Source organism: Papaver somniferum, chromosome 10 (assembly GCF_003573695.1).
Source record: "Papaver somniferum cultivar HN1 chromosome 10, ASM357369v1, whole genome shotgun sequence".
Lineage (NCBI taxonomy): Eukaryota > Viridiplantae > Streptophyta > Magnoliopsida > Ranunculales > Papaveraceae > Papaver > Papaver somniferum.
Genome location: NC_039367.1, coordinates 86,030,172 through 86,057,380, shown reverse-complemented (window position 1 = coordinate 86,057,380; position 27,209 = coordinate 86,030,172). Strand labels below are relative to the sequence as shown.

Sequence of the window (27,209 nt, the reverse complement as noted above, 5' to 3'; positions counted from 1 at the left end):
CGAATCCCTTACCACTATCACTACGACAATTAAAAAAAACCATCACCAATACTTACTTTATCTTTAAAACTCTGCAATTGTTGTGAATATTTTCCTTTCAGCAAGTTATGCTCTTCATCGAGATTTTCAAACTTTAAAGCTAAATCTCGTTCTATTTCAAGTGCTGAAAGAAGATCATTATAACAAATAAGAAATTGTTTGCTCAATTCCTTTAGTTCATATATTTTACACTTGATATTTCATCAGAAATATCAAGTATAGAACTCAAAGATATCTCTTTAGAGACATCATCAATTGAGCAACCTGAAATTGAAGAACTATCTCCTTTTGAGCACATATCTTGTGACACGTTAACTGAGTCTTTCTTTAGTTTTTGCTCTCGCTTAACTCTCCTTTGACTCATGTATTATAGGTTGGATCGCATCAAACACAGATTGTTAGATCTTTTCGTGTTTTCCTGCTCTGATACCAATTGAAAAGACAAGGGTACCCAAATATACCTCAATCTAAAACTTTTAAACCTATAAGTCCTTTCTCTGAAAGTGATTGTCTATTGACTGAGTCGAGAAAACACAACAAATCGTTTCACACTTTGTGTGATTGTCTATGGATACGAGATCGAGACATTACAACAACTGAAAATGCAGGGATCTAATAACCTCACCCAATATTTCGATTAGTAATCTGTATGGATTAACTCGAATATACTTTTAAAAGAATCAACTAGACATTCAAACTCAATCTTAATAAAGATTATATCAAGGAGTTAATATCTCTATCTCTCCATTTGATCTATACTCAAACAAATAGAAATATGTGAGTCTTTATCAAATACAAGAGATATAAACTTGGATAGTACCAAAGACCAATATCCAAGGATCAATCAATTTCCAATCAACAACCAAAGGTTGGATTTCACAATTGATCGATACAATGCACAACCTGTGATATTTCAATTATATAAAAAAATATAATGTGGAATAGAAATAACACAGACACTAGAAGTTTTGTTAACGAGGAAACCGCAAATGCAGAAAAACCCCGGGACCTAGTCCAGATTGAACACCACACTGTATTAAACCACTACAGACACTAGCCTACTATAAACTAACTTCCTCCTGGACTGTAGTTGAACCCCAATCAATCTCACACTGATCCAAGGTACAATTACGCTCCTTACGTATCTGATCCAAGCATGATGGTACGCACTTAATTCCATTAGCCGATCTCACCCACATTCAAGAGTTGCTACGACTCAAAGTACAAGAATTGAATAAACAAATCTGCATCACACAGAAAAGTATACGATAATATATAAATCTGTCTCCCACAGATAAACCTAAATTTTTTGTTCCGTCTTTTGATAAAATCAAGGTGAATATGAACCAATCGATAACCCAGACTTATATTCCCGAAAAACAGCTTAGAATTATCAATCACCTTACAATAATCTTAATCGTATGATAGCGAAACAAATGATAAGGCGAAGATGTTTGTGATTTCTTTTAATCTTGCCCTGTCGGAGATATAATCTCAAGTTAATCTTTCAATTGAACTTGTACTATAGAAATGGAAACATCAAATCGCTCAATTACAAGAGAAGTAGTTTCGTCAGGCTTCACAATTCCAATGAAGTCTTTAAGTCATTAACCTACAGGGTCTCGAGAAGAAACCTAAGGTTAAAGGAGAATCGAATCTATCTAAACCAACTAGTATCACACATGAGGTGTGGGGATTAGATTTTCCAGTTTCTAGAGTTCTCCTTTATATAGTTTTCAAATCAGAGTTTGTAATCAATGTTAGCTTAGTAACAAAGCATTCAATATTCACCGTTAGATGAAAACCTAATTTAACCAAGATAATATCTTTCAACCGTTAGATCGAAAACTTAGCTTGTCACACAAAAATGAAATGTATTTCATTTAGGTTTCACTAGTACAAATCTTCACATTGGCCACACTTAATCACCGTGTCCATAGACTTTTGGTCATGGATTTTTTTCACTCCAAAAATGTGGCATCAGGTGCCGAGACAAAAAGGTATCTTTATGGTTACATAAACTTTGAGTGGCTATAAAATATGATTTACCATGGCCATAACTCTAAAACCATGTCTATATGGTACTCATTATTGTTTTTTGTAGTTAAGCATTTTCACTATCACCATGGCCATAGGATACTTATAGACATACGATTTGATTATATGCGACTAAAGTTTACCTTAAAGTCACGTGATTCTTATTTAATATGTGGCCTTTGTTATCAATTGGACACGCAAATGAGTTGCAGTTACCTTAGAGCCACACTAATTTTTCTTAACCATGGCCATCTCTATCATTTAGACACACGGAAAATAATTTAGCATGGCCAATACATGACTTGTAGTCACGTTCAATCTATGTGCCATGGACATCTATATTTTTGGACACATGGTAAACATTTTACATGGTCAATTAATAAGTTATGGCTACTAAGAATTTGTAGCACCGTGGCTAAAAAATTTCTAGAGACACGTCAAGTGTTTTCAATGTAGCTATTATTCACCTTTTGGACACAGAGAATACCACAAAACCATGGCGATAACTTTTTTAAAATGACACAAGACGTATTCAACATGGCAAATATTATCTTTTAGCCGCATGAAAATTGCAATTTTTATAGCTCAATTTATTCTTTGGCCATGATTTAAGATCTAAATGGCAGCCGTATTTTATTTCCAACCACGTGAATGCAGTAATTTATCATGTGTAGCAAAACTCACCATAATAACCAACCATAAAAATTAATCACACTACAATTAGAGTGAAGGTACTAAAAAGACAACAGTTATGACTGCGCTTTAATTCAAGACAGAGAACTTGTTGCGACGGTTCGAAAGGCTGGTGCAACAGAGACGAGTAGATGCCCAAGTGGAGCTACCAGAGGGCCAACGCAACCCTTTAGACTCACTGAAAGGAGTTTCCAAAAAATGAAATGCAGAAGTTCATGAAAATCTTTTCATAAGGAACCACTGTTTTCACCAAGTGAGATACAAGAAGATGAAGTTGAATCGGCTTGCATTAAAATTTTACTGAGGGTGACACAAGCATTGTAAGTATTCTGCTAATACCCACGGCACTCTGTTTAAAAGAATCATGATTTACATATAATAGACAATCTTAATTTGAGATCAGATTGTTCTTAATTCAAGATCAGACTGTTACAAGGAAGACTTTAATCATAAAGAAACTTGTAGAGAAAATTATATCAAAAGAAACTTGTAGAGAAAATTATACTAGTGAAGTTCGTGAACTAATTCTCTCTAACAACGAAAGGAATATTATGGCAAAAGATGAATCGAAGTTTAAAAGCATACCAGTCCTATGTTATTAATACTACTTTCCGTTCAGACTTGTCTAAGAAAAAGTTACCATAAAGAAACTTGTGCAGAATCCCATGACGAATTTTTCGAGCACCGGAAGGAAAACAATGACAGAAAATTTATTAGGAAAACCTGAAACAAACATGTGCTGCTCCAGCACAACATATCACGAAAGTGTTGCTTAAGCTGCATATGGCGTTGATCCAGTACACTACTTTGGACCAACAAATCGGGGAGGAATAGAAGCTGATGACATAAGGGGTGTTATCCTCCATATCTAGGGAGAAAGAAAAAATGAGTTGTTAATGAGTTATTAGAAATGTCCCTGCATCAGTTGTGCTTTACATACTGTTTGGGTTATGTGGGTTTCAGTAACATGAAAGCTCTTTCCTTGATATTGACACCTAAACATCCAGAAACACAGCTTGGGTATAAAGTGACACCCTATTTATTTAGTAAACCTGAGGTTTGTCATTAGTTCTGTGCACAGACACAATATCTGCCGCAATAGCTGGGTATATAGTTAGTATTAGAAGTAGAGTTCATGATTGGAAATACAAGATGTGTGGTGCTTCTAGAGCAAATGACATAGTTGAAGTTACAGCAGTATCTTAGTTCTGCAAACTTTGCAGTGCCCAAAGAGGGGGTGTTAAAGACTGTTGCTCTTGCTGAAAAGCTTGGTCCTGATCCCTCTCGTTTGTTGCAAACAATGAAGGTCTACAACCTTCCGTGACGCGAAGGTTAGAGGCTAACTTGACTAACTTGATATACTGTAAGCAGTGGTTATGAGCAGTTTCTATCTTCTTGGAGAGTTTGGTTACCTTTTGGCTAAAAGATCTGGTTGCAAACCTAAGGGTTATTCTTAAGGTAATAGAAGCGAAGGAACAACTAGTGACTTGTTGAATATGTTTAGCCTCAGCAAGAAAGATCAGATCTGGATTGAATTGCACTATTGGATGTTTTAGGTGATTTTAAGTTAGCCAGCCCTTGCACATTCCTTGACAGAAGCTTCATACTACTATTGTGAATACAGACAGATGCCTAAGGTGAACCGAATATGGCAAGGAAGCACAAATTTCAGTAAATCAGTAACAGGGATTAAGAGTTACGTAGAGGCTAAGAACGATCAACCAATATGGAGTATCAAGTAAAGAGCTAAGAGCAAGCATAGCGCAATTTAAGTCTAAGCAAAAAATGCAATAAAAAGAGTATGAATATTATCATGTAAAGAATATTTCAAACTGCAAATAACTTGATTAAGCTTATGGCATATGAGAAAGAAGACCCACAGGAAGTGAAAGAAACAATAGTATAGCAAAAAGAACTAACCTGATAGGTAATGTCAGCCCGGTTTCCAGCAACAACTTCAGAAGCAGCATCAGCCACAGGCATAGCAATCTGGTCCTGAGCAGTTGGCAAAGTGCTGCTTTCATTTTCTGATTCAGAACTCCATTCCTGGAACCTACCAACAGCTTTACACCAATCCTCGAACACATAACCCAATTCGCCACCTCCATCGGCATACTACATACACAGGGACTCGTATGATCTAGTAACTCTTGCGGAAATATTGTAATTTCAAAAATAAATATAGCAATCAGAAATTACGTACCTTCCCATAAGCCACAGTTTTATCAACGGATTCTTCTAACATATCAATCTCTTCTTAGAATCTCTGCAGCTGATGCGGAAGATCCCCATTGTCAAGACCAAAATTTTCCCTGAAGGCATTAAATGTCTCGGCGGGTACCTTGGCAGCATCAAGAGGAGGTAGAGTGCGTCGTTCTATGTTATCCCAAGCGTAGAGTACAGCATCATGAACTTTAGACATTTCATCTTTCAGATAATCATCGCTAAATTACAGCCTTCTTCTGCTGCTTCTCCACTGAATTTCCGGAATTGGTTTCCAGGGGTTGAGAAGATTTGTGGAGGATGATTGAATTTTGAGATTAGTACTGTCATTAGGTTTGAAACAGAAGAAGAAGATTAATGAAGAACAGCGATCTGCACACAGAAAATCTGAAAATTTGATTCATTTTTTGATTGAAGAAGAAAGGAAAACCTAATAGTTATCGAAGGAGGAGGAATGCAAAAGACGCGAAGAGGCTAATCTTTATAGTTAGGGATTGACTAGGGTATGACCCGTGCCGTCTCGGTGATACTAATGTCGTGTAGACATTTTTTGATTGAATTTTTAGTTCAACAGGTATCATGAAGACACTTTAAAACATCATCAATATGTTTCTGCCCTTTAGGTATTCTTATTGATATAATCCAGTTTCATATAACCAAATATCAATAATTTGGTTTATCTTTTGTCCAAATATCACTGATATTTAGGTGCCTTTACTAATCCTTAAATAACTCAATTGATATTTAGGCTTGAACATCACCCATGATAGATAAAGTGGTCAAAGTATAATGTATTAAATGGATGATGTTGGGCGTCTTTATTAAAATAGCACATGCATAGCATTCTTTGAATTTATATGTAATCGTTTAACCAAAGTTGAATTTTTTTACTTCAAACTAACAAATGGATAATTCTAATATTTGCTTTAATAATTTTTTCGAAGAATTATTGAAAAAATAATATTAAAAGAAATAAGTGTAAATGATAAAAATAAATACAGGAAATCTATTCTAGAACAGAAAAACAGCCTGATGTGAACCAAAAATCAAATTACCAAAATAACGATTAGTTAAATAATAAGGTAAAATAATGCAAAAGCTAATGAAGTTGGCCTAATAGTTGTTGATGCTTTTAACCAAGAATAATGTGAAAAATATAAACTGAAATTGTAGCATATCTAACCAAGAATAAAAATTGACAAAAAATAAAAAGAAGTTAATATAGTTCCACGAAAAACAACTCTCATAAATGAATATACCTTCATTCGTCCATAAATTTCAAGCTTTTCTCTTTGGGAATTACATCATTTTCGCATAACTTCTTCTTTCTCAAGTCCATATTAATGTATATCAGATCTAAATAGTGTTTGAATTCCACTCATATCGATAGGTTGCAATGACCTTATCAATTTTTTTGACCTGATCAAAATCGTTCAACGCTAAAACCAGAAAAAAAAAAACATAATAACATTCCAACCTATTTTCAATTGTTAGATTTTTAGACTTTTTCAACTCATATTTTTGTTTTTTTCCCCTTAATATTCTTACATAAAATATTCTTCATTTTGAATCAGTGTTTGAAAAATTCCAATTTAAAGTTCATATGAGACAAAAATTTTAAGTTTTAATTCTCTCAATGTCTTTCGGTTGCTCTAGATCCTGCAAGAAATTCTTCCATTCGTATTTTAAAAAGTGCAGTCTTATTTTCTCTTTTGACGTGTAATGTGTTATTTGCTCTTTATCAACATCACTATCACTCTTACCTTCCATGAGCTTGATCATTGTAGAAAGTTTAATTACATCGTTATCAAGCGATGATTAAATTTTCTTTTATCTCTAGAGGGATCAATTTTGTATCATGGTATATTATTACCTTTTATCCATAGTTATTCACGATCGAAATAATAAAAATTCCAATTTTGTATTTACGTATGTAATCTCATATTTCCTGAGACAGATCTCTATTCACTATCGAAATGTGGGAACCGTGAAGTTTCCGGTCACTAATTTTATTTCTCTGTGGTAGTTCATCTATTCTTTAGTTATTCACTCTGAATTAAGTACTAATTAAGATTAGGGTATGTGATGGTTTACTTGCATTTTTATTTGGTCAAAATCGAGTGAAAGTGATAAAAATCATCCATTTTTTTCTTGAGCACCTCAACTTTTTTGAGGTTGTGTTTACTTCATCTGGCATAGCTTTCGAACATCCCAGTATATCCATATTAATATTTCATTAATGTACTCTTGCGTGGGCGACAAACAAACAATATTACTTTCAAGGGAACCAAGCAAAGGTTATGATTTATAACAGTCGCTTACGATGTTTAGGTTTATGTTACATTGTTTCTTATTTTCTTATTATTAATACCATAAAGAAAAGTTTTTTTTTCTCGATTATAAATGTATATAGTTAAAAAATCGTCTCTTTTTTCGTTTTCGCCCAAAGTGTACATGTGATTCTTATGACTATATACTACATTTTAAAAATTAGATTTGGAAGACTCCAACAGTTGGATGGCTCTTCGGATTACCATCATCTGTTTTCCCCACTCTTAGACCATAGATGCTCAATATTGTGCATATAGACAACAATATCATATTTGTAATTAAATTGTGCTTGTAGATTGCATGCCTATATAGTACGCGAAATAACATAAAAATTGATGCGAAAAACTTATATATCTGATCAAATATAAATTATGCTGGTAAATTGGATGCATATATAGTACGCGAATAGCGTAAAAATTGATGTGAAAAACTTTTATATCTAATCAAAGATAAGTTGACATAGTATGAATGGTTCTATTATAATATGGATACTAAATTCATGGTCATAGTTTAGTATCTCAATTTATATTGAAAGTATACTACATACTTACGATTCTGGTTATGGTTAGCTAAGCAAACGACACATATAATGTAGCATGATAGCCAATCCATTAGTGAACTTATATATATGCCTCGAAATTATCTTGTCGTCTTCATTAAAAACATTCAAATAGACATGATTGTTGCATAAACTACTTGAGTTATCTAGTTCCAGAGCTTGCATGATGCAAGATGGAGGGACATTCCTCCAGTCATAAATAATTCAAAGAAACTTATCTTCCTTCGCTAATAAGTCAGCCACATTGTTTGCTGATCTCATAACAAATAAAAAACCTAAATTTTTTAGACACAGACTAAGTTCTTGTTTAACTTCCTCCATAATGGATTGGTTTTTCCATGAAACCTCTGAAGGAACACCATTTAGATAATTAAAAAGGTTTTTATAGTCGCCCTCCACACTGAAATCTGAAAAGTTTTCTTCGAATGCCCATTTAATTGCTTAGAGTAGTCCTAGAGCTTCTGCTTCGAGGATGTTGTTGAGATTGGACATGCTATCCCTTGTTCAAATTTTCCTGCATCGTTTCTAAGGATTAAAGAAAAACCTGCGGGCTGATTTTTAGATATCCATGCTACATCCATATTGAGTTTTTTATGTGATTTTCTAGGGGCTTCCCGGGTCTCATTCTTCTTGGTAGTATTAATGCAAGATGCAGTTGGGACTATGAACTTTTATAGGGTTTGCTCTCTTAATATTTACACTAACTGAACTCATGTTCTTAGTATTTTCACGTTTTTTTTCTCCTTATGAAGACCAAATTATGCTTGGTCAAGTATTCTTTTGATTGAGAAATTTAACTGGTGAATGTTATCATGTCCTTATTTTGATTTCTTTTGAGGCATCTTATTTTGATGTGTATGTCGTATTTTTCTGCTTATTCAGATATAATTAAGCTTCACTCTTTTGATTAAGATATTGAATCATTATTAGATTTATTTATTTTTCTTTGACAAACAACGGGGTACAGTATTGGGTTCTTAGTTGTTGCTACATGTGAAAGATCCACAGAAACAACTTGGAAATAAAACACTTACCCTATGCATTTAAAATTATTCAGGTTGTTGTACACCTCAGACTTTTGATTGAATGTCATTTTTTACATCACTGATTCACCACATTACTGAGTGATTTTTATGCCGTAAGCGATGATTGTTTGACTCATTTGAAACACTTTTTAAAACACTAACTACATCGGTAAGAGATATAAAATACTGTGGTGGTTTTTGCATTTATGTGATAATTCGTTATGGTAAAAGATTTATCTAAAATATGTTTCAAATACTATTGGCTTATGTAGGGTAAATGTATGGAATAGTGGTACCCATGTATCCTTTGTTCTTTTATTCTGCTTGCCTTTATTTTGACCACCATTTTTCTCTATTTGATTCCTTAGGTGTTCCTTTATATAGCATTTTTTTTTCAGACTACAATGGTAGACTACATTATAGGAGTGTCGTATCCCCTTGGTGTGGTATTCTGAATATAAGTTATATCAAATATTGCAGAAGTTCTCAACCAAAGAAGCTAGGAAGTGGATATTGTGTTCCATGACTCATCATGTAAAGAAGTCGAGCATCGCATGATCTCTTTTATTCTTGAACTGGTGTTCGTCGATTACCTCCAAGTTTAGTAATCTTAACATCCATATTTTTAGACTTTTTCAATTCATATTTTTGTTTTTTTTCCTTAATTATCTTACATACAATATTCTTCATTTTGAATTAGTGTTTGAAAAATTCCAATTTAAAGTTCATATGAGACAAAAGTTCAATGTCTTTCGGTTGCTCTAGATCCTGTAAGAAATTCTTCCACTCGTATTTTAAAAAGTGCAGTCTTGTTTTGTCTTTTGATGTGTGATGCGTTATTTGCTCTTTATCAACATCACAATCACTCTTACCTTCCATGAGATTGATCATTGTAGAAATTTTAATTACCTCTTTATCAAGCCATGTTTAACTTTTCATTTATATCTAGAGGGATCAATTTTGTATCATGGTATATTATTACCTTTTATCCATAGTTATTCACAATGGAAACAATAGAAATTCAATTTTTTATTTACGTATGTAATCTCATATTTCCTGAAACAGATCTCCATTCACTATCGAAACGTGGGAATCGTGAAGTTTCCGGTCACTAATTTTCTTTCTTGGTGGTAATTCAGTTTTCAAACCATCAGCATGTATATGTTATATATATCTATTATTTAGTATTCACTCCGAATTAAGTTTGATATTAGGGTATATTATGGTTCACTTATATTTTTATTTGGTGAAAATCGAGTGAAAGTGATAAAAATCATCCATTCTTTCCGTGAGCACCTCAACTTCTTTGAGGTTGTGTTTACTCCATATGACATAGCTTTCAAACATCCCAGTATATCCATATTAATATTTCATTAATGCACTCTTGCGTGGGAGACAAACAAACGATTTTACTTTCAAGAGAACCACAGAAAGGTTATTGTTTATAACACAGTCGCTTACGATGTCTACGTTTATGTTAGATTATTTCTTATTTTCTTATTATTAATACCATGAACCACGGAAGACTCCAAAAGTGGGATGGCCCCCCGGATTAATCTTGACCATCCTCTGTTTTCCCAACTCTTAGACCATAGATGCTCAATGTTGTGCATATAGACAACAATATTATATTTGTAATTAAATTGTGCTTGTAGATTGCATGCCTATATAGTACACGAAATAACGTAAATATTGATGCGAAATACTTTTATATATAATCAAAGATAAATTATGCTGGTAATAAGTTGACATAGTATGAATGGTTCTATTATAATATGGATACTAAATTCATTGGTCATAGTTTAGTATTTTAATTTATATCGAAAGTATACTACATACTTACGATTCTAGTTATCGTTAGCTAAGCAAACGACACATATAATGTAGCATGATAGCCCAATCCATTAGTGAACTTATATATATATGCCTTTTGAAATTATCTTGTCGTCTTAATTGACAACATTTAAATAGACATGATTGTTGCATAGACTACTTGAGTTATCTACTTCCAGAGCTTGCATGATGCAAGCTGGAAGGATATTCCTCCAATCATAAATAATTCAATAAGATTTAACTTCATTTGCTAATAAGTCAATCACATTGTTTGTCGACCTCAGAACAAATAAAAAACCTAAATTTTTTTGACACAGACTAAGTTCTTGTTTAACTTCCTCCGTAATGGATTGGTTTTGCCATGAAATCTCCGAAGGAACGCCATTTGAATAATTAAAAAGGTTTTTAGAGTCGCCCTCCACACTGAAATCTGAAAAGTTTTCTTCGACTGCCCATTTAGTTGCTTGGAGTAGTCCTAGAGCTTCTTTCTTCTTTTGGAGATGTTGCTGAGATTGGACCTGCTATCCCTTGTTCAAATTTTCCTGTATCGTTTCGAAGGATTAAAGAAAAGGAACATTTTTAGATATCAATGCTACATCCATATTGAGTTTTTTCTGTGATTTTCAAGGGGCTTTCCTGGTCTCATTCTTCTTGGTAGTATTAATGGAAGATGTAGTTGGGACTATGAACTTTTTTTTATGCCAGAAGACCAAGTGTCTCTGGATTTCTAAAGCTAATTGCAAGTGTGGTGCTGTTTTCAAATGTTTTGTTACATCTTTCCTTCCAGTTGTTGGTGTTCAGCATTTCCGCCTTAATCTTACCTTTTCTACATTTTCATAAAGTGATGTTATACATCCTTAAGTTTTTCGTTGATGTTATACATCCTTAAGTTTTTCGTTCAGAGACAATTGACCGATGTATGCTTGCATTCCGTACACTTTTTACATGATTTGATCTCCAGAAAATACCATCATACCCTTGAACAACCGATCTGAATTCGTTAAGCATCTTATTTAAGAAGCAGACATTAAACAATAGATTTAGCATGATGGGATTTATTGCAAACTATCACAAATATGTAATAAACAAATATTTGAATGGAAAATATGAACTTAAGCCAAGTCTACTGTTTTTTGAATAACCACTACAAGAATTGCAATCAACCCATAATAGATTAGTTATTGTACAAATTTGTACACTGAATTCTTTCCACAGTCGCAATTGAGGATACTACATAGAATCATACAACAACCTTAAATAGCATATAAGGTCCACTGAATTCCTTACACAGTCGCAATTGACTTTAGTAGGTGACTTAATAATTTGTGTCTTCAGCATACCTTCCTGTTTCACATCTGGACACTTTACAGTATTTTACAGTTAGCATTCACACATACCTTTTATTATGGATGGTGATCAAAGAATATCCAAATACTACCACCAAATTTAACTATCTAAGAGCATTATACTATAATTTGAACATTTTACCACTGTCTGCTCGGTATTAAGATGGTAGCGCAGGTGCAAAGACTAAAGTGAGTTCCTGCAAATAATAGTTCCATTAGCAACTCCAACTGTCAGCAACCCCAACTGCAATGGGATATATCCACAATCCATGATTGAAGTAATTAATAACCACATGACATCCCAAAAGAAAGTATATAGGCTCGGGGGAACAAAAGAAAACTAAGCACTATTGCGGTAAAAGACCTATATATTAGTTTGTTTCTAAGATGGTAGTGCTAAGAAGACCTAGCGGAGCAAAACATGCTACACATACATGACCATTTAATCTTGCACTCCAAGCCACAAAAAACTTCCCCAGTCGACTGTTTAAAGCTCCCTACAGACGAAATATGCCATTTTGGTATCAGCAATTAATATGCAAACAATGTACAATTTGATGACCTACTCATGACTTGGAAATTTTGGAACTCTGTTTGCGCCTAAAATTCTAGGAGATTGTAAAAAATAAAATGTGTGCCTAAATTCTTAGAATAACTAAGAATCTAATATAACATGGAACTGATGCCCAGGGAAGCTAAGAATCTAATGTAGCTTCAACTGATGCTTAAGGAATTAAATGAATATCAACTGTAACATGTGATCCAAGCAATACAATTTTTTTTTCTTTCAATTAGACTGATAGCGAAATTCATCAGAAAAAATAATATTTTATATCAAAATGTCAAATTTCTGAGTCGTAAAGAAAAACCCATGAAATGAAATTTCCAGATTAAGATACAAAGAGAGGGGGATTCGGCCGATCTTACCGAGTCACCGTTAAAATTAAGCTTTAGGATTCTTCTTCTTCAGTAAGTTGAGCTCCGCATATCACTTCATTAACCCTGTCCTACAGGTGACGACTATAATAAAAGAAATATTAATCAGCTCAAAAATAGTGTATTTTTCACTCTAAATGAGGGGTAATAAAGTAAAAGAAAGGATGACTACACCACACGATCGGAATATTAAAAGGAAAAAAAAAACTAAATCAGATAAGAAAACATAACATCAAAGAGATCTTATTGTCGTGGAATTAAAAATCAAACACAATCATGAAAAGCATTTACCTGATCAAACCTTTTTTTTTCTCCTTGAAAACTTAATCAGATCAAAAGCGAAGAGGTAAAAAATGCCTTTATTAGATCTAAGAATATGTAAACTGAAGAATAAAGTTTTAGATGCAACATCAAGAAAATTTTAAATGAAATGAAACAAAACAAAATAAATATCTAATGAGACATATAACATTATAGAAGAGTGTCGTGTAAGAATTTCAATATTTCTTTTTATGAGCAAGTAAGCTGGATGAGATGATTTGTTCTCTGCTTAATAAACACTATACCAAAGACTATGTTAACAATATAAGTATCTAATGGTGTCCTGCTCCGGTTGTGGTTTGGTCATTCAAATTGTAGTTGATAGCGACAGCTGTGATGTTACTTGATTATGTACTTATAGCTGGCTATGCCCGTGACTTTAATCCACTTTGATTGTACCAATGAAAGAATGAATCATATCCATATGTGAAAATTGGATGAATAATATCACCATGACTTACATGGTAGTAGACCACCTCCTTTTCAAAAAAAGGCTACCACTGATTGCTTCAAATGAGTCAAACAATCATCGCCTACAGCATAAAATCACTCGGTAATGTGGTGAATCACTGATGTAAAAAATGACATTCAATCAAAAATCTGAGGTGTAGAACAACCTGAATAAGTTCAAATTCCTAGGGTAAGTGTTTATTTTCCGGTTGTTTCTATGGATCTTTCTCATGTAGCAACAACTAAGAATCCAATAATGTACCCCGTTGTTTGTCAAAGAAAAATAAATAAATCTAATAATGATTCAATATCTTAATCAAAAGAGTCAAGCCTAATTATATCTTAATAAGCAGATCAATTCGGCATACAAATCAAAATAAGATGCCTCAAAATAAATCAAAATAAGGACATGATAACATTCACCGATTAAATTTCTCAATCAAAAGAATACTTGACCAAGATTTGGTCTTGATAAGGAGAAAAAAAACGTGAAAACACTAAGTGTTAGAGCATTGATCGGTCGAACTCGCATGCGTTGCTATCTCAAGCTTGTTTGTCAATGTTAGTGATCAAAACTATAAGTCTTGATTTCTAGTCTATTATAGCTAAGTCTCGGAATAGGATAGAAAGTGTAGTTGAGCTCAAGAACTTCATGGCGATTCATCATACAAGTGCAAGAACTACTCAAGGAACCGTTGGAATTTCTCGACAAAAAGGTATGTGAAGACTTGAACTTATCTATCACTCAAAAGTCTATCGAACCTATATCTGAAGATGATTTCTGAACTTAAACTTGAAAATAGTAAGGAATGCAGCCCGTGTCTATAAAAGTTCATGAACCGATTCAAGTGAATCAAATCATCTTTGCTTCAATTGTGTATCGTGTAGTACATAAGATTTCCTTACAATTGAACAACTCTCTAACTAGTTCATTTGAAGTCAGTTTAACTAGTTATGGTGAAGAACAACATGGTTGATTTGAAATGCTCATATGTCTAACCATTTGGTTAACTATTGTTGAACCAACAAGTGCATACGTTTGGGTACGGTTAACAAACCTAGAAGCGTGCATTGTCAAGTGTGTATAACAAGCTAAGTTTTCGATCTAACGGTTGAGAAATATTAGCTTGAATTTAAATCGGGTTTTCATCTAACGGTGAGTATTGAATGCTTTGTTACTAAGATAATATTGATTTCAAACCCTGATTTGAAAGACTATATAAAGGAGACATCTAGTATTGTGCAAAATTAATCCCCACACCTTACGTGTGATACTAGTTTGCGTGCTAGAGTCGATTCTCCTTTAACCCTCTGGTTTTCTTTTCTTAAACCGGGTTAACGACTTAAAGACTTCGTTGGGATTGTGACGCCAGACCGATACTACTTTTATCGTAGTTGTGTGATCTGATGTTGCATCTTCTATTGTACGAGTATAATCTGATTGATTGGCTTGAGATTGATATCTCCGATAGGCAAGACATAAAAAGTAATCAAAAACACCTTCGTCTCATTGTTTGTTATTCGTTTTTTGGTAAGAAAATTGTATTCTTTTCCTGGCCGTCCGTGTCAAAAACACCATCCGGAGCTTCCCGAACGCCGGATCAGGGTCCCTATTAGATCATGTTAGTTGATTGATTCTTTGATCACAGAGTCAAAGTGCATGTCTTTTTATAAGAAAATTCAGGTTTCCTGTGCTGTCAAACCTTTATCATTCAGGTTGAGATAATCATGCTTTCGGGGCACATCTGCTAACCCGGGTGAAAAAACGAAGTAACCTAAGAAAAAGAGAAGGACGAAAGGTTTGATTAATGATGATTCGGCGATCTATGTAAAATTATTCTGAATATATGTTAAGAACATCGAGATGATTAATAGTGCCAGGAAACTGGTAAAAAGTGGCTTGTTATTCGTTTTGTGGTAAGAAAATTGTATACTTTTCCTGGCCGTCCGTGTCAAAAACACCATCAGGAGCTTCCCGACCGCCGGATCGGAGTCCCTATTAGATCATGTCCGTTGATTGACTCTTTGATCACAGAGTCAAAGTGCATGTTTTTTTTTTATAAGAAAATTCAGGTTTCTTGTGCTGTCAAACCTTTATCATTCAGGTTGAGATAGTCATGCTTTCAGGGAACCTCTGCTAACCCGGGTGAAAAAACACAAAGTAACCTAAAAAGAGAAGGACGAAAGGTTTGATTAATGATGATTCAACGATCTCTGTAAAATTATTCTGAATATATGTTAAGAACATCGAGATGATTAATAGTGACAGGAAACTGATAAAAAGTGGTTTATTATTCGTTTTGTGGTAAGAAAATTGTATAATTTTCCTGGCCGTCCGTGTCAAAAACACCATCCAAAGCTTCCCGGCCGCCGGATCAGGGTCCCTATTAGATCCTGTCCGTTGATCGACTCTTTGATCACAGAGTCAAAGTGCATGTCTTTTTATAACAATGATGAGCATTGTTTTTTTTTTTGTTTTTTTTAAATGTCAGATTAGGGATTTTGAAATCAACAGAGGGGATTTTCTACTGCTAGGGGATTGGTTAGGGGTGTCCTTGGAGTATATTGAGTTTGAAAATTACCCTTCCATATATTAAGTTTTAGGGGATTTTGTGATTCCCCCTCAAAAAATTTAACTAATTTGCATTATCCCCTTTATAAATTGATAATTGTGAAACCCCATATCCGTTAAATTTACCGTGACAACCCTATTAGGTTGACACATGCTACTCCCATGTGTGATAATTTTCATGGTTAGACATTTATACCCATCCGCGCGATCACATATTAAGAAAGAAAAAATCTATTGAACGGATATCGTTATCTATTCTTCTTCTTTTTTATTCATCCTCTTCCTCTTGTCTGACACAGTGCCGCCGGAGCCACCACTACTGTTTTTGTAGTTCTAGCAGTTAATTTAAGCTACAAATCAATGATCTTGTAAAAGTGATTGAACTAAAAAGAGAATGCCATAAATAAAATGATATGATAGAATTAAAGAGAACCCTAATTTGTGGTCATGGTGACAATTCAGGATCTGTTAATAAATTGATAGTGAATTTTGGGATTTTGGGTAGGTGCATATGTTGGAGCTGGGTTATATGGCACTGGTTTTTCTATATTTCTCCTTTACCATCAGAATTTTAGATCTCCATATCCTCTTCCAACAACTACTGTATCACTAGCACAATAGCTATATAGAGAAAATGCTAGAAGAAATTATGATGTTAGTTATTAATTATGATGATATCATAGACGGGAATCGTAGGCCTATGAGATTGATGAGAATTGATGCCACATCGCCGCTAACAACTTGAAATCATTTTCATTCGAATTTACTAATAGCAACGTACATGACTCCATGAGATTATTCCTCAAATTTAATTGTTATCAACATGATTATTAATATCTTTACTTAATAAATTACCTATCTTTTTTGGGGGGAAACACAAAATCCCCTAAATTTTAAAACTGGAACCGGAAGAATTAATTCCTTTATAAACTTCTTCTTTCCTGGTGAAAATGGCTCATTGAATACACAACCATAGTGTTAGAGCATTGCCCGGTTGAACCATGTTAAGGTTGGTTGTCATATTTTAGTATCAAAACTCAATAAGAGTCGCTTGATTAAATATATTAGAGTCAAGTTCGTTTAGGTTAGACTAGAGAGTCTAGGAATCTTGAGACATACAAGTATTACTCTGAACACCTGAAGATCGTAAAGATGTATCGACTACAATGAAGACATCATCCTTCCACTTGAGGTATAATGATACTGAATTGTTCCTTTCTTATCATTGCTTTCAATTCGTTTAAGATTGAGAATATAACATGCGAGGTTATATTTAATACTCTAGCAGTAGACTTGGTCATTTTATCAAAGTGTCAAGGAACAATATTTGATTACGAAATATAAAGTTTGTCTTTTGAACTTCGTCAACATCGACATAATTTATACAACTTGATACTTGATTGTGTATTGGATACAGGTGATATTTCATCCTAGAAAATTATTTTTGGTTACATTTGTGCAAAGGAAGTACATAAACGAAACTTGTTTCGTAATCGAAAGGAAAACAATAGGTACTTTAGTCCGATTTTCATTGAAGATCTATTGGATGGCCAATTTGAACATAGGTAGTAACTTTGGTAGAACCGATCTTAACTTATGTTGAGAGCTATGGTAGAACCAATCTTTACTTTGGGATATATGGTAGAACCGCTTTTAACTTATGTTGAGAGTATTGTTAGAACCGGTCCTTACCTATTTTGGGATACACGGTAGAACCGATCTTAACTATATTTGAGAGTCTTGGTAGAGCCGATCCTTACATATATTGGGATACTTGGTGGAACCGATCCTAACTATTGTTGGTTAGGATTAATTTGCGATGCTTTTATTTTCTTCGTTTTTCACATCCTACCGCCTTCTTTTCTTCTGATTCTCCTTGATCTGTAGGAGAAAGTTGTTGGGTTAAACTCTGTGGTTAGTCATCTCTCATCACCGATCGAAGATAAGATCAATCTCCTTGAAACACGTCGTCAGTTTGGAGAGGCTGCTAAGTTCAAAACTGAGGCCCTTGAGTCGGAAAATCGTCAGGTACGTGATCAACTTACTGAGCTTCAGAATAGCTCACCCAATAATTGGAGACGCATGATTCTCAAATAATAGTGACCTTCAAGAATGTTGTTATTGATCATATCAACTAAGATTTTGCAGTTGAGAGACTGGTGGAAGGGGTTACTTTTACTCGTCTCCTTCGTCGCTGATTGGTTGTAGTGTTTTCTTCATGTTAGTCAAGGGCTTGTTTAAGTAGGATTTCCCTTTATGTTGTGCATTTCCTCAGCTAAGACCTCTTCCTTAGCTGAGATTTCTTTTATTTTATGCTTGCAAAACATTTTCTTCCTTGCTCCGGGCCTGTTTATGAAGGTCATGTGAAACATAACCTTTTAACCTTTATTCAATGAAAAATTAATACGTCTGGTTTAGGTTTATTTTTATGCACAAAATGGTGTATTTAGCATGAATTATTTTGCATGAAGGGGTATATGTTAACCTTTTGGACCATTCATCATCCTACCAAGAGAGCCTTTGGCCAGAAGGTACCTTGGTATTGTGGGTCATATTGGAGATTCTATCCCACGTTTAACCCGGAAGTCGCTTTACTTCGATAAGGGTATCTCTTTGTGGGATATCTTATCTACTCTTATGCTTGTTTCATGGGATATTCACCCAGAGAATCCGAGATTAACATTGCTACCAAGCCTTATTTATTTTGAAATCCATATGTATTGATAGTTTTATCACTAAATACAAAGGGGAAGATTGTTAGAGCATTGCTCCATAGAAATCGCAAGCATTGTTATCTCAAGCTTGTTTGTCAAGTTTAGCGGATCAAAAATATTTTCTTTGATTTATAGTCTACATATAGGATTTTCGGACTAGGATAGGTTTTATAGTTGAGCTTTAAACTTCATGATGCTTACAACTGAAGACGAATATCTACTGAAGAACTCGGAGGAACTTCATCAACAAAAAGTATGTGGAGACTAAAATTATCCATCACTTAGAAGTTTATTTTACTATTTCCTATCTCCTATTGAGACAAAAGTCGTATACGATATAGTCTTTCATATCATGCACACTTGATATTTCGAGCTGAGTTTAACTCGCGTATCTATTTCTCGAAATATGTATTGGTGGTTTTTTGTATTAGCTACGTTCATCATTATTCTTGACATTATGTCAATCATTTGATGTCGACTCGGAAAGTTTTGTATTGATCATTCAATCACTTGGAAATTTCTTATTAGGTAATGGTGTGTGAGAGACATCCATTTTCGTCTTCTAAGAATGTTTCAATGATTGAAATGGAAGTTCAGAGCTAAAACCCATGTCTGGATATATTGCAGTTTGTGTACTAAGTGTGCGAACTATTTTTGAGATAATTCATGACCGGAAACTCAGTTTCCGTACCATTCACAAACTCAACTGTTTAAAACAGGGTACTTAAGTTTGCGTACTCGTTTGCAAACTGATTTAACTGTTAAAATTCGAGAACCAAGTTTGCGTACCCGTTCACAAACATTTTTTTCACCTAAGTTTGGTCTGGAACTAAAGTTTGCATACCCGTTGGAAAACTGTTGGTTCATGACCAATGTCCATAAGTTAAGTTTGCGTACCCATTTGCAAACTTAAGTGGTTCAAGTTCTTATATCGGTAAAGTATGTATCATACTTGATGGGATAATCAGGGTGGTGAGCCCTCAAATGTATAATTTGTTCTAGGAGCTTTTCAAAGGCATCATTCTTTTGGACAGTAATGCAACGTGTGACCAACGGGTAGAAGCATCTACCAGAATCATAAAATACCTGAATGGTCCGCACTCTGGATGTATAGGTCCACAAATATCACCTTGTATTCTTTGTAAAAATGGAATGTTTTTTTTTTGTATCTTTAGCATAAGATGGTCTCGCTCCTGTCTTTGCTAAAGAACAATCTTTGCAAAATGAGTGTTGTGCTTTTGACAAAGTCCACGAAGTAGAATGAGAGAGAGGTTCCCCATCAGTTTCTTTAGATGGCAGTGGATAGAAGACGTTGTTACTTTGCATTGTAAATGTCTTTTTTCCCTTTTTACTTTTCACTCGAAAGAAAGGATGTCCGTGTGAGTTCTTTAAAACACGGATCATCATGTCACGACCTGGGTGCCCCAAGAGGTTGTGCCAAACCTTGTATAAGTCACTGTTCAATAGTTCATCGTTGGTAACAACATGTGATTCGATTATCAGAATAGTAGTAGTGTACAAACCACTAGAATGACTCATTAATTTATCTAAAATGCGTTTTCTTCCACATGTATTAGAGATAATATTTATATATTCAATTGCTTTTTCACGGTGAGTTTCCAAGTGATAACCATTTGCACGGATATCTTTGAATCTAAACAAGGTACGATTAGCTCTTGGTGCATATATATCTTCTGTGACTTTAATCATTGTGTCATTTGGCAACAAAAATTGAGCATTCCCTCGCCCAATGATCACTTGTGATGATCCAATCATCGTAGTCAAAGAGGATTTATAAGGAATTAAGTCAACAAATAATTGCCTATTTTTTAAAATAGTGTGTGTGGTGCCACTATCATCTAGGCACTCAATCTCTTCTGAGGATGACATTCCTACAGGTAAATGGTACTTCAGATAATTCGATCACATAATTCAATCATGCAACAGATTATCACAGTAAAAATTAAATCCAAAGCATAATAAGTACCCATAAAAATAAAAAATAAAACCACCGATCCATCAACAAAAAAACGATAATTTAAGGCTGCTTAACATAGTTTAAGTCATCAAAAGAAATATTTAAACCAAAGTCTGCTAAACCATAAAGCAAGAAAATAAGAAAGTTTTTAGGTTCAAAGGATAACTAAAACCAAATAAACAGAAGTAAAAATAAATCAAAGTCATGTGTTTCCATAAGGGCTTGGTTCTTGTTTCCCTGGAAGTCTGAAATGGTCAAGTTGACAACTGGGGCATGATCATGTTCTTTCGTACAGTGTGCTTCTTGATTTATAGATTCCCGGTTCTTTTTGTAGTTGGCTTCTACTTTGGCACTAGCTTTGTTGGTACCAATGTCCGGAGACTCCACACCTGTGTTGGTATCCTCAAAGGAGATTTGCGTCAATATGTGCCTTCAAATATTGGAGGGCTTCAGCCTTTCCTTTTTCAGTTGTCGGGACAACATCTTTGTCAGTAGAGGGTATGATGGTGTGAGTGCATTCCTTTGCTACAAAAACGGTCTTGACATCATCCATCCAACGGTGATATTCAAGTTCATCTTTATCCAACTGTCCAAAATCTTGTCGGATATATTCCGTCTTGCTCATATACATAAGACAAGATTAAAGGACATTATTATGACCCATTCCGGTATTATATTCCCAAAAGCCAAGTTTCTTTATCGACTGGGAAAAAACAAGTCTCTTTATGAGTTTTATTGATGACCCAGTCAACAACCAAATGTCAACAAAGTTATCAACATTTATTACAAAGAAAAACTTACATTACAAAAACATACTTACATTACTAAAAAAAAAACATACATGAAAAAATAAAAATAATAATAATAAATAAATAACAGTTGCGACCTTAAATACAAACAAGTTACAAACAAAAGATAGTAACAGTTGCATGATACGACGGTATTAATTGAATCACAATAAATAGCGCAAATACATATAACTAGTGTGTAACCCGTGCTACGCACCGGGGCGTCGATTGGTGTGGCGGGGCGCCCAAATGCCCTTGGAGCATTGGAAATATTTCTTGATTAATAGTATATTATTTTTTAATTAATAAAAAAATTGATACCCTTGGATACTCAATATATTGTGGAGATCTCTAATTTATGTATGTAATATAATATAATAATAAAAATAAACATTCTCACTATAATTACACTTGTGCACTAAGAAATAGTAAATCTTCTCACTCATAGTAAAATTATGAAAGAACAAAGCAAATCAAAAATGTTAATTTTACTGTAAAACCTGAGTTTTAAATTACGGTCACACGAAAATCATTGCAAATATGATTTGTAAAATTATGGAAATTATATCTTGTTATGCAACTGAATATGATTTATAAAATTTTACGGTTTTCTATATCATTTTCCCCACTAACTAATACTATACAAAAGTGCATTTGTGCAAGAAAATAACGAATATATATTTACTATCAGATGCCCAACTAAAACAATGAAAACATTATATAATCATTAGTTTGTTCCATATTTTTGAAAAAAATGAATCCAATATCAAAGACATTTAACAAATAATAACTAACCAATCAAAATCTGAATAACCTGAACATGATTTCAAATGATAAAATTAGAAGATGATTGATTTGGCTTTTTATTATTATTTCTCGGAACTTAGCATTTTGTTCAACCTATTTTTCTAAGGGCACGTGGAGCCATTTGTTTAGTATCTCTAAGTGCACTTCTTTACACTCCTTTTTGGATAGCCCCACCTTTAAGTTTCTCAGAAGCATTCCATAGACCTACAATAACTCGAAATTATCTGATAACATGTTATGTTTCCTTTTAAAATCAATATCTTAATTATGAATGTCTCGTTCACAAATTAAAGACTTTCGTAGCTTTATCCAGGTCGTCCATAGATGGAGTAAATTGTATAATCAATGGACGTAAGTTCCACAACGCTAAAAAATGAAAAACAGTTAAATGGGTGAATGATTTTGTTAAGTATATGTTTACTTACAAATTATTACTTCATTCGTACATTATGAGGGGAGAGTTGGGTTCCCTTATATAATAAGTAAATACTTAAACTTAATCTCACTGAGTTAATTTATAGGAACCATGAATTTTAAAATGAAATCGTGCATTTTATTCTCAATCACATATCATATACCCGTATCATTATATTGGACAACATTTGTCACTTGAAAAATATCTAAGCGTAAGAAGAAGACGTTCTCTAATATGTGCAAATCATCACATAAAAAAATTCTCCTTTATCGATGATTTATAGGGTATGGTTTAGTGATACATTTGAACCAATAACAATCAATAAAACATTAGCTTGAACTCTTTTTTTTTACAAGCTTCGCAACCCATTATATGTCGGTTGAAAAATCATCGAATGTGGGATTCTTCCAATTCTCCAACGTGTTACGTTGTTGTTGGTTCATATTTTTTGGATAACGTAATCATGTTTTTTTTGTTTTTTCGCTTTTCGGCTAGGCTAAAGCCTAACCCAGACCCCTACCCAAATCCATCCGGTAGGACTGGCCCTACTACCAGACCCAAACCCACCAAACTCCTCTATACAACTAATTTAAATACAAACCTTTATAGTGAGTGGGGGATTGAACCCTTGACTTCTCCTTACTGGAGTTGATGGAATATCACTGAGTGATGCCCTCCGGACCCGAATCACGTATGTTTAAATGATGTATCAATCACAACTCTTTCATAGGCTCCTCCCTCGTATTTGTGTGTTTCCAGGGTTTGTTTTAAAAAGTGGCTATTATGCAGGGTATATTTCATGGCTTGAGCAATGGGTTTGGCGCTAATATATTATCTGAACATAGACCCCGCGTTCCAAACTTGGAATTGCAAGGGTCGGGTTTTTGAAACCTGTATTTAAGCTTCCAATGTATTTAACACTAAAAAAGATATTAATTGAACTTTCTACAAAAATATAGTCTGGAGGCCATATTATAAATGTTGTACATTTTGTTGTTTTCTCTAATAATCTACGTGATATTACTTAAAATCCTTAAAAAACAACTATAAACATAGAAAATTGAAAACAAAAGAGCCGTATATTTAAACATAAACTAAAAATGCAGTCATTTTCATACTTTAATAATCCATTTACCGCCGCATAATCAAAACAACGAAATCGTTCTGCTGCACTTTATATAGATTTACAAATGAAACTTATTATTTAGAAATCTCTTTATCAAATCACTGTTTATGTTAAAGATACCCATGTATAATGATTTATTCCCTGTTACACACTTTTTAAATTTTACATAATTCCATTCTCATTTTTTTTCTTTGTCGAACTGCAGATTCCACTAAGCGGGAAACATCCAATTCTTGGTAGGATACTATATATCGATGACTTTAGCAGAGGTATGCATTATATATTTCTTACATAACTCTTTAATATATAAACAATTTAAAGCCGAACCCATGAAACTGATGATCAAAAAAACAATAATCATGAGATTTTTTTTGGGGTTTTTTTTGTGTTTTTTTGAGGCTTACAATCATGAAACTAATGTTTGTATGCTATTAAGTTTGAGAAATTCAGAGGCATGTTATTTAACCAAAATGAAATTTGATTTCAAGTTGTTACCGATTTATCTGTATCTTCTCATATCGCGAATGAATCATTAAGGGAAAAGAGAGCAACTGAGGAAGCTACATGTTTAATATGAATTTGAAAACTTTCAGTGATGACAATTTACATAACATCTACAAACAAACATCCAACTACGTTACTCAAAGGAACCATGTAAATTGTAAATACAACCCCTTACTTGTATAATATGTAGTATTATTTTATCTGCCAGCAACATTCCCAAGATCCAGAAATTCGAAAACTTCCTGAGGAAATGTCGTTGGAGCAAAGTTAAGGTTTTCTATCTTTGAAAACCTATTTAGACACATAACATAATGAAATGAGACTATTCTAATACAATAGTTGGTTTGGAAACACTAAATATCCTAATAGAATACACATGTACTTCCTCATTTTTTCCTGGATCAGCTTCACATGATCTATTCCCGCCCTAGCATGTATCCGAGTCCCCCGCAGTTAATATATGCAAAAAAAAAAAAGTTAGTGTGACATCCCAACCAGATGCATATATCATCCCAAGATCAACCTAATAGGATGTATTCCATGGTATGCAACTCCTTTAAACAATGCGATAACCCAACACAATGGCTCGGGGAGAAAGAAATTGAAACAAACACTCAAAGAAATAGAAGAAAAACAACACCGGTAAAACAACAGCTGTGGTGGAACACTACCACGAAAACATATAAGATATCATGAAAACACCCCAATCGCGTAATTCATGGGGTGCAAATTAAGATCTTATAATTGTATTACAAAATCTTATCTCAAAATTGAAATCTGATCTCAAAACTGCCAATTGCGTGTAAACTGCTCTTGCAAAACGTTAATATAGTCTGAATCCTGCTATACTGTATCATAAAATCAATGCAAGACCAACCAAATACAGATTCAACTTCAAATCAATCAAAAAAGGAATACAATGGGTAAACAAACCTTGATCATCAATCTTCATTGCTCTTTGAGTTTTATTCTCAGCCACCAGACGTGCGACTGCAAACCTAGTAGATGCCAACGAATCAACCATTTTTTTTAATTAAGACACTCTAACTCCCGAGATCAAAAAATTACCATAATTATTATGGAATTTAAATACATTACATGTTAATAAAATAGAGAGCGCCTACCACAGAATCTCCAGTCTCCTTTTATCTCCGCTCTAAAAATTCATGAAAATCTTTAGTTTCCTTTTATCCTTTTGTATTTTTTCGAAGATACTTTATTTTTTTTATTTTCATATGGAAATGCTCGTTTCTTTCAAAGTTTTTTTTCATCTGGTGCTATTTTCGTTAAATAAATTTACACTTACTGAAAATGTTGGAGAGTATTTATTTTGTTGTTTTTGCTTTGCTAAATACTGAAATCGTATTTTAGTGGAATAATTTGTTCCACTAAATGACCATTTCAAAATAATTGTTCAAAAAAATTTCTTAAATCGTATTGTATTTACTTTTTGCAAAAATGTCGGAATACATATTCCACTAAATGACCTTTTAAAGATGATACAGTCCACTGGGGAAGTTCAAAACTATCACCTAAAAACCAAAGAAGAATAATCTAACTGTATCAATTTTGTTATAAACTCCTAAGAAGATATCATAAAAAATTGACAGTCGTTACAAGTAGCTAGACGAAGTTTGATTAAAAATTATTACAAATTGGTCAAAAACTCGGCGATTGCAGATTGTGGGTAACAAAATGTATTCTCCACAAAAGCTAAATTCTTATATAAATAAATAAGTTAGGTTGAGTATAGTCTAATTGCTCAAAAATTATTTAATTTTCTAAGTTGTCATATTCTTATTTTCTATATAAAAACAGACATTTTTCGAGCGCTCTCATTAATCGGAGCTTCTGGTTGATTCTGGCCCCACCAAAATTTAATTTTTGGTAATTATCGTATATCAAACAATAAAATTTGAAGAAAATATTTACTGCCCCACAATATATTTTTTGGCCGATCACATGAACAAAAACAAAATTATCTAAAACAACTAATCCATAAAATATCAAGTTGCGGCCACAAATATATTAAAAAAATATTGTAAATATATTTAATCATAGTTAAATAAGACATTAAAATTCATAAATAGATGGAAATAAAATCACGTCAAAATATGTATTTTTCATCATTATTTTATCACAAAATCAAATCAATCATAAACCAAAATATAAAATTTTAAAATAATATCAAATGTCCAATTACATTTATTAAAATTAAACTAGTTTAATTACAATTTCAAACCACTAATAATTTAACCAACACTGACTGTGATTTACAATTATAGATCCAAAAGATTAAAAGAGCTTCGATAAACCTTAAATCAATGATTAAAATTTAAAATATAAATGCATAGATTTGTGAACTTACATGTAGATCGAACATCGCTTCCTTCTCCGCAAAACAAAATGATCGTTAATCCTGCCCAATAGTCGAAATATAAAATTATTAAACAGAAAATTGTGATGATCAATACGTATTAAGCAAAAATTTGAGAACCGGATAACATAAGAT

The 27,209-nt window shown here is 33.5% G+C and overlaps 1 protein-coding gene across 1 annotated transcript; it reads right to left on the bottom strand.

The window, feature by feature from the left end:
* Positions 1 to 4,581: 4,581 nt before the first annotated feature.
* LOC113319103 lies at positions 4,582 to 5,493 on the bottom strand. The gene is made up of 2 exons (XM_026567387.1): positions 4,973 to 5,493; positions 4,582 to 4,884 (listed from the first exon to the last, which is right to left on the bottom strand). The coding sequence occupies exons 1-2, from the start codon at positions 5,012 to 5,014 to the stop codon at positions 4,597 to 4,599; spliced, it is 330 nt and encodes a 109-aa protein (XP_026423172.1). The 5' UTR covers positions 5,015 to 5,493; the 3' UTR covers positions 4,582 to 4,596.
* Between the last annotated feature and the right edge of the window lie 21,716 nt (positions 5,494 to 27,209).

Bases quoted from the DNA above. Each gene is read 5' to 3' on its own strand.
- LOC113319103 (XM_026567387.1), bottom strand. From the start codon at position 5,014: ATGTTAGAAGAATCCGTTGATAAAACTGTGGCTTATGGGAAG. The intron at 4,885-4,972 runs GTACGTAATTTC...CTGTGTATGTAG, and splicing joins AAACTGTGGCTTATGGGAAG to TATGCCGATGGAGGTGGCGA.